This window comes from Equus caballus, chromosome 1, assembly GCF_041296265.1.
Source record: "Equus caballus isolate H_3958 breed thoroughbred chromosome 1, TB-T2T, whole genome shotgun sequence".
In the NCBI taxonomy this organism is placed as follows: Eukaryota; Metazoa; Chordata; class Mammalia; order Perissodactyla; family Equidae; genus Equus; species Equus caballus.
The window spans coordinates 131,966,632-131,975,071 of NC_091684.1; the positions used below are offsets into that span (position 1 = coordinate 131,966,632).

The 8,440-nt window shown below is 59.8% G+C and overlaps 1 protein-coding gene across 11 annotated transcripts; it reads left to right on the plus strand.

The window, feature by feature from the left end:
• The first annotated feature begins 513 nt into the window (after window positions 1-513).
• Window positions 514-7,604, plus strand: ULK3 (unc-51 like kinase 3). Of its 11 annotated transcripts, none has more exons than XM_014734022.3 (16): window positions 514-758; window positions 1,445-1,585; window positions 1,668-1,788; window positions 2,338-2,444; window positions 3,207-3,350; window positions 3,574-3,639; window positions 4,190-4,345; window positions 4,525-4,630; window positions 4,859-4,899; window positions 5,126-5,228; window positions 5,363-5,427; window positions 5,514-5,592; window positions 5,671-5,711; window positions 6,071-6,118; window positions 6,349-6,415; window positions 6,536-7,604. In XM_014734022.3, the coding sequence occupies exons 1-16, from the start codon at window positions 657-659 to the stop codon at window positions 6,550-6,552; spliced, it is 1,404 nt and encodes a 467-aa protein (XP_014589508.2). In that variant the 5' UTR covers window positions 514-656; the 3' UTR covers window positions 6,553-7,604. The 11 variants fall into 11 exon arrangements, with proteins under 11 accessions (XP_014589508.2, XP_005603370.4, XP_070125104.1 ...); XM_005603313.4 differs by having other exon boundaries at window positions 2,338-2,442; window positions 3,557-3,639; XM_070269003.1 differs by having other exon boundaries at window positions 540-758; window positions 1,745-1,788; window positions 2,338-2,442; window positions 3,557-3,639.
• The last annotated feature ends 836 nt before the right edge of the window (window positions 7,605-8,440 follow it).

The window sequence follows — 8,440 nt, forward strand, 5'->3', positions numbered from 1 at the left end:
TCCAGCAGTGGGTGAGGGGACAGTCAAGATGCTGCACGTGGCCACCCTGCGCCATGGCTGGTCTGTGGCAGGCCAAGCCCCTCATCCTTGGGGATGAGCCCGTTCCTGAGAAGTCTGCTTGGCCTCTTCCATGGGACTTTCTTGTCCCACTACTTTCACTTTCAGAGCTGCTGGTCTTGGGGGGAGGGCACCTCTTTGAGTCTCCCCCTCCCCGTGCCCCCCGCCCTCCACCACACGCACCTGGTGGGCCGGGCTCCTCTCTTCCTGCTCTCACGTGGGCGATCTCTGGGGTGCTAACCCAGCCTGGACGGGATTCCCTGGGTGATCTCATCCGCTGGCCTCTGCTCACTTCCGTTCGGCCCGCAGGGGCCTCAGGATCCGCAAATGGATCTTGCGGGGACTGGCGGAACATGTGATTTCCAGTGGGGGTGGAGGCCGTGGATGCGCACAGGAGCCGCACCTGGGGCACCTGGAGGGGCGGGGCGCGGGGCGGGGGGCGGGGCGCGGGGCGGTGGGGAGCCGGCGCCCGGCTCTGCGCTGCACTTCCGGCGGGCGGCGCTGGGGGCAGCGTGGGGTCCGGCCGGGCGGCAGCTCGCCCTCCGGAACCCGGCGCCGGGAACCAGGAAGCGCCTGGCGTCGGGCGCGGGGCGGCGGGCATGGCGGGGCCCGGCTGGGGTCCCCCGCGACTGGACGGCTTCATCCTCACCGAGCGCCTGGGCAGTGGCACGTATGCCACGGTGTACAAGGCCTACGCCAAGGTGGGTGCAGGCCAGGGCGCCCCGGGGCTCCTGTGCGCGGCAGGAATCCGGGGCACGAGAACTTCCAAGGGCCCGGCCGCCATGCCTGCCAGACCCTGAGCAAGTCCAGGTGGGGGCCGGGCTGGGAAACGAGGAGAGGCTGGAGTCTGCGGCCTGCCACGTCCCAATCTGACCTTCGGTGGAGGAGGCCGGAGCTGACTCCACCCGTTGGTCTTAAAAACAAACACACACACACACACACACACACCCCTGTTTTGTGTAGAGAGACAGATGGAGACCTCGATGGAGCCTTGGTGTCAGTAGCTGAAGAATAGGCTCAAAACAGGGAGGATAGCTGGTGGCCTGGAAGGGTGTGGGATAGGGTTCTAGAAGGCTGGACCCAATTAGGAAGCAGACTGGGCAGTTCTAGAGTATTGAATGACATGCCTTAGCGGAGGCAGTCTAGAATACAAAGACAGATTTTTGAGCAGAGGATTGGAGAACGAACGGCAGGCAGAGTTGGAAAGCTAGGATTTCAGAATCTGGTGCTTCATTGGCCTGAGAAGGGGAAGCTGGGAAGCCTGGATGCTGGAGAGAGTGGGTAGGCCCAGTGAGAGGGAGAGGGGCAGAGGGAACCAGAGCCCTTCTGGCCAGGCATGGGCCCTAGCCCTCTCAAGGCAGAATCTACAAATATCCTATCCACCTAGAAGGACACTCGTGAGGTGGTAGCCATCAAGTGCGTGGCCAAGAAGAGTCTGAACAAGGCATCTGTGGAAAACCTCCTGACAGAGATTGAGATCCTCAAGGGCATTCAACACCCCCACATCGTACAGCTGAAAGACTTCCAGGTGCGGGCCTGGGGTGGGGCCACTCCCAAAGGGGGCTGGATAAGGGACACTCTTCAAGCTGCCTCTCTGCCTCTAACCACAGTGGGACAGTGACAACATCTACCTCATCATGGAATTCTGCGCAGGGGGTGACCTGTCTCGCTTCATTCACACCCGCAGGATTCTGCCTGAGAAGGTGGCTCGTGTCTTCATGCAGCAGTTGGGTAAAAGCCTCTGACCCCAGCCTGACACCCCTTCCAGTGATCTCTGCCCTCCCATCCCACCCCTGCATCAGGCTTAGAGCCCAGGCACTCTTAGCAATTGCCTACTGTCCCAGCTTGCTTTAGGGCTTCATCTTTCCCATGTGCCCATCTCTGGCCTAAGGATGCTGTGAGGGAGACAGAGGGAGGAGCCCCATCTGCACGTGGCACATAATATAAGGACCTCATAGAACATTCCAGGGCCCAGTGGGTGGGACCCAAGTGCTTTACCAAGGAAAAGGGCAAGAGCCTAAAGAGCTGGGGCATCCAGGGAGGCTTCTGGGAAGAGGGGAGCCTTGTGAAGGGGCTCAAGGGAAGGGAAGGAGGTCACTTAGGGTGGGGGTAGGGCAAATTCTTAGAAGTGGCAGGAAGCTGGTCTTGAATGTAAAGTATTCAGGAAACCAGCCAGGCCAGAACTAAGGTTGTGCAGGCAGACGTAAGCCTGGGGAGGCGAGAGGCAGGTGAGAGATGGGCTCCTCTGACCTGTTTCTGTTCATGGGTCCTATTCCTTAGCTAGTGCCCTGCAGTTCCTGCACCAACAGAACATCTCTCACCTGGATCTGAAGCCACAGAACATTCTCCTGAGCTCCTTGGAGAAGCCCCACCTTAAACTGGCAGGTGTGAGTCTGGAACGCAGAAATGAGGTTTGGAGGGTGGGTGTGCAGGGTCTGCCTCTGCCTGGGCTTACTCAGCAGCCCCGGTTCTCATGGAACCCTCTGTTGAGTCATCAGATGGCAACAGGCTGGGAGATCCAGGGATGGTCCCCATCACCAAAAGGTAGGACCTTTCTCAGGCTACCCACACTCGACTCCAGCATTGTAATAGATGGGGTCATGCTTGGCCTAGGGTCAGAGTCAAGACTCAGTGTGTGACCAGTCTCAGGGCTCAGTGTGTGACCAGGGTCAGAACTTGGTCTGTCCCCAGAATTGGGGCTCAAATAATGACCCATCTATGGCAGTGTTGGAGGGTGTGAGGTGGGGGAGGAGGTGGTTATGGGCCCTGATAAGATTTGGTCAATTGACTTGAGGCTGGAGGCCAGAGGGCATGGTATAACCTGAACTTGGTGGAGCAGTGAGGGAGGGTCTGGCCCCTGGTGACCCCTCATCCTCATAGCTGGTGTGATCAGGGTGGACTTCCTAGGAAAAAAGGTTCCTTAAGGGACTGTGGAGGAGAGGTAAGATTTATGCTCCCAAAGGAAGAGGTAAAAGGATGTTACAGGCTAATCATGAGAGAAACAGCATGAACACAGTAGGGAAGTAGCATTAATCCTGGTGAGTCTAGAGGGCATGGAGGAGCCCTGTGCTAGAGCCCAGGGTGAAGCTTTAAGGCCAGGAGCAGAAGCAGCTGGAATTTGAGCCCTGCTTCCGGCCTCTTGCTTGCAGACTTCGGCTTTGCACAGCACATGTCCCCCTGGGATGAGAAGCATGTGCTCCGTGGCTCCCCCCTCTACATGGCCCCTGAGATGGTGTGTCAGCGGCAGTACGACGCCCGTGTGGACCTCTGGTCTGTGGGGGTCATCCTATATGGTGAGAGCTCTGTCCCCTGGCCCTAGCCCGAGGTTTGCATGGTGTGTCCTCAGGCCTGTGCCCTCTGGGCCACTCCTGAAGGGTTCTAATGAGAATGCTGGCCCAGGACCACTGCTCTGAGGGATGTTAGGCTGCCTCTCCAGGAGTGGGCCAGGCCAGGCTCGACCCTGTCCCCTCCCAGCCTGCCCTCTGCCTCCCTTCCACAGAAGCCCTCTTCGGGCAGCCCCCCTTTGCCTCCAGGTCGTTCTCGGAGCTGGAAGAGAAGATCCGGAGCAACCGGGTTATTGAGGTGGGTCTTGCAGAGCCTTGGCACCTGCAGGGTTGGGGGACAGAGGGATTCAGGGCCCTGAGGTTGGAGACCTCACTTCCACCAGAATGGTGTGGAGTGCGGGCTCCAGGCCACCTTTGTGGTGCTGGGGGCATGCTCTAGACTGGTCAGGGCTACATTCAGTTCCAGGGACCCAGATTAGTCCATTACAGGGAGCAAAGGGCCTGTCCCCCAGATTGTTGCAGACGCCCCTGGGGAGAAGGCCAACACAGAGCCAGACCCAGCTTTCCCAGGAGGATAATCCCGGGAGGGGCAAGCACCTGGAAACAGGGTTCTAGGACAGCTGAGTGTTCCACTGAGGGCATGGGCAGGAGCCAGGGGGAGGAGGCTTGCCTTTCCCCTGCTCCATTACCCTGGCCTGTCACTGTTCCTCCTGGGTCTCAGATTCTCCACCTGTCAAACATGTACCTCAGAGGCATCCCAGGACAGGGTGGGCCTGACGGGGCCCTGGGCTGGGGGCTGAGGTGCTGGAGCCCAGTGTGATCTGTCCCCCACCCTCCTCTCCCTACAGCTCCCCCTGCGGCCTCCGCTCTCCCGAGACTGCCGGGACCTGTTGCAGAGGCTCCTAGAACGGGACCCCAGCCGTCGCATCTCCTTCCAGGACTTCTTCGCCCACCCCTGGGTGGACCTGGAACACATGCCCAGTGGGGAGAGCCTGGCACAAGCAGTGAGCAGGCCCATGGGGATGGGGTGGGGTGAGGATGGGTTGTGGGTCTCATCTACCCCTTTCAGTGGTGAACAGGTGACTTGCCCAACAGGAGGCAGAGGGTGAGCTCAGGAGACCTCTCTTCCTGCCTCATGGTGAGCATGGGAGTGGGCATGACTCCTGATCTGCCCGTCCCCCAGACCGCCCTGGTGGTGCAGGCTGTGAAGAAGGACCAGGAGGGGGATGCTGCAGCTGCCTTGTCTCTCTACTGTAAGGCTCTGGACTTCTTCGTGCCTGCACTGCACTGTGAGTGTCTGGAGCCCCTGGTTGCGGCAGTGGCGGTGGCGGGGGGGGAGGGGGCGTCAGCCATAGCTGCAGCGGATGGATTCCAGAAGCAGCTGCCCATCCAGAATTTTGTGGGAGACAAGGCAGAAGGTAAATCTTGGACTGGTGCTTTTGGGGATTCCAGAGGGTTTGGTGTGGGCAGAGGTCCTCTCGCTCCACATTCCTCACATAAACCCTCACTTTCTGCAGACGAAGTGGATGCCCAGCGGAAGGAGGCAATTAAGGCAAAGGTGGGTGAGTGAGAGTCCACTTGAGGGCGAGGGATCCTGGGCCCCCTGTGGACTGGCTCTCTTAGAACTGGAACTTCTCCTGGGAAGAGGCCAGGCCGGCCTCGGTTGGCCACTGACATTACAGGTTGGGGCAGTCACTGAAGACCCAGGGGAAGAACTTGGAGGAGGGTGCTGGCGAGGGAGGCAGGCTAGGACAGCCCCTCCTCAGCCCCCTGTCCTCCTGCAGGTGGGGCAGTACGTGTCCCGGGCTGAGGAGCTCAAGGCCATCGTCTCCTCCTCCAATCGGGCCCTGCTGAGGCAAGGGGCCTCTGCCCGAGACCTGCTCAGAGGTAGGCCTAGTTCCTGGCTGACCACCAGCCCCCAGCGACTTCCCTCCAGCCTGAAGGGGAGGCAGGTTGGGGTAGGGTCCCTGAGACGAAAAAACAGGCTGCTCCCCTCATCCTGAGCTTTTGCCCCTCCTCAGAGATGGCCCGGGACAAGCCACGCCTCCTTGCTGCTCTAGAAGTGGCTTCAGCTGCCATGGCCAAGGTTTGTACCCAACGGGAGGGATCCAGGTGGGGCAGGGGGCAATCCAGGTCATGACCCTAAGTGACCTTGTGTCCCTGTGGCTGCAGGAGGAGGAAGCTGGTGGGGAGCAGGATGCCCTGGCCCTATACCAGCATGGCCTGGAGGAGCTGCTGCTGCTGCTGGCAGGTGAGGCCCCGCCCACATCACCACAGCCCCGAGCCCCGCTGCCCTGCCTTCACCACTGCGCCCTCCCTCTCTTTGCAGCGGAGCCCCCAGGCCGGAGGCGGGAGCTGCTTCACACTGAGGTGCCCACTAGGGTTGGGAGGGTTGGGAGGCTTCCTCCTTCCCCTTTTACCCTGCTCTCATCTGGGGAACCTTCTCGGGTTCCCTTGGGGTGTTCCATGTCTAGGAGTCAGACCTCCCAGACTTGATAAGTCAGTGGTCCCGTGCACTCTGTCGGGGCTCGGGTGCTCAGGTCAGGGCAGTGGGCAGGCAGGATCTGGGAAGCTGGCCCCAGAAAGGCAGCTGGGCTGCTGCAGTTGGGGAGCTTCCTGGAAGAGTGCAGATGAAGGACTTGGGGTTCTGGAAAGCATCAGGGGTGAGAGGGAACTCCCACTGAAGGCCCTCTGCCCCCCACACCCATGGGCATGTCTTCCCTTGGCAGGTTCAGAACCTCATGGCTCGAGCTGAATACTTGAAGGAGCAGGTCAAGGTGGGCATATGGGGGGCCATGTTGGGATGAAGCTGTATGGGTTCTGCTTCCCTCTGCCTGTGGCTTTCTGTCGCCCGCTCTGCTGTGTGTGTCTGCCTCCAGTCTCCTGAAGGCCTCTCCATCGCTGTCTCTGTCCTTCGCGTACTCGGTTGCTCAGCGGCCATTCCTTTTGGCTCCTGTCCGTGTCTCTGGCTGCCTCTCACCCACTGTGCTGCCTTTATGTTCCACAGATGAGGGAGTCTCGCTGGGAAGCCGAGACCCTGGACAAAGAGGGGCTGTTAGAGTCTGTTCGTAGCTGTGAGTCTTGCCCTGGGGTCTGATGCTCCACCCAGGGAGGGGTGAAGGCTGGGGTGGCCCTGGATTCTGCCTCTCTTGCCAGAGACCTGAGACTGACCCTCCCCGTTTACCCCTCCACAGCTTGCACCCTGCAGTGACCTCAGAAGGATGACTGGACAGACCGCGAGCCCCCTGGAGTTGGGGACACAGTCACCCAGGCTGACGCCCAGAATTCCGTGGCCCTCTGCAACACTGCAGAGCAGCCTTCCTAGATGGGCAGCTCTGAGTCCCCCACATCCCAGGGTCCCCAGCACCCCTCGCGGGTCAGATGGCCCATGGTGTGTGCTGGGGGCGCTGGGCCTTGGCCCTGGGGGAGGGGAGCAGGGCTCTGTGAGAAGAGTGTTTCCTTCATGTGACTTGTATTACTTGGTGGTGGCTGGGCCCTGAGGCTGTCGATTTGGGAGCATCAAGCCTTCTGTTTTTGATCTGAGAAAAAGGCAAGGGGCTCTCACCCCCTCCCTGCCAGCTGGCAGCTGCACCCCTGTCCTTCCTGGGAGCCCTTATTGCCTCCCTCCTTGCACTGGAATGGGGCACTTCAAGACCCCTCAGGGACCACCCACCCCACAGTATGTACTCAGCCCTGTAGAACTCACTGGTCTTCTGGGAGCTGAGCCCTGTCCACCCTCTCTGTATTCTAAGATAATCCTTCAAGCATGAAAATAATCTTCTTTTTAGGGGTAGGACCAATCTGAGAAACCCATGCTTTGTTCCTGCCCTGGCCCAGGGGGTGCAAGGGGAGGGTCCTCAATCCTCATCCCTCCCACCTCCATCCTCTTTGGGGAACACCCTACTTGCCACAGAGCTGATTCTGGCCTGGGAGGAGGCATGGGGGTGGCCTGACCATCAGACTGTGGCCCGGCAAGGCCCTTCCCCTCTCCGCCTGGAGCTCCACGTCTCCAGTGGGGCTGTGAATACCTCCTCAGTCCCCTGTAGGGACTCTGAGGAGGAGAGGGTGACTTTAATCTGAAGAAGAATGTACGCACCTGGAGTTACTTAGGGGTTTCTTTTAAAAAATCACAGAGGGTGTGTGTGTGAGATTTCTCTCTGCCCTTAAAAGCCTCCTTGGGGCAAGAGTTGTCTTTCTGCCCTGCAGGTGGCTGGGCTTGGAGAATGTAATTCATTGTTTCTCTATTAAATTATTTTCTGACGGTGTGCTTCTCTTCCTGCCCTGGGGGAAAAAGGAGAGGGGGCCCCTGTGCAGAGGCTGAGACTGGAGGGGCCCCAGGGAAAGCTGGGTAACTTGGGGAAGGGCTGGAGAGGCCACGGGGTGGGGGGGAGGGGGGTGGAGGCAGTAACAGCCACATCTGCCTCCTGCCCGCAGCTCCTGAGGGCTCAAGGAGAGTCAGGCTGACCAGCCACCATTCCTGTCTACCACCCAGGGGACCACTGGGGAGCCGGCAAGCATAGGCCTGGGAGCGCGCGCAAGGCCCTTCCTCTGCACCTGGAGAAGGGTAGGCTTCTGTGAACGCTCCTCATGCTCTGCGCACCACATACTCCCTTGACCTGGACAGAGACCCCTGGCCTCCTGGGCTGCTGAGTGAGCAGTGAACTGGACTGGGAAAAAGGGCATCCTCTAGGGTGTCTTGTGCTCATACCCCGCCCCCCAGGACCCCCAAACTGGGGTCGTTTCCAGCAGGCCCTTCTCCCCACCCAGCCACCCTCCTACCCAGCTCTCGGTCAGAACAGCACTCAGGAGAATCTTTGGGGACTTAAGGGAGGGGCAGTCCATCGCCAAGGCAGCAGTTCCTTCCTCGGCTTAGCAGAGCCCACCACATGCTCAGCCTTCCATACCAAGATTAAAGGGCTTCTGTACAGAGAGGGAAATACGCTAGGAGAGACCTCATTTCCCCGAAGCCTGGTCGTTGGGGGGCAGTGTAGAGCAGTGGTCCAGAAGGCGGGAGGCGCAGCTAAAATCCTGGCTCTGCCACTTGGCCCAGAACCTCGGGACCCATTGATTAGCCAGTTTCTCAGTAAAACAAGGATGAA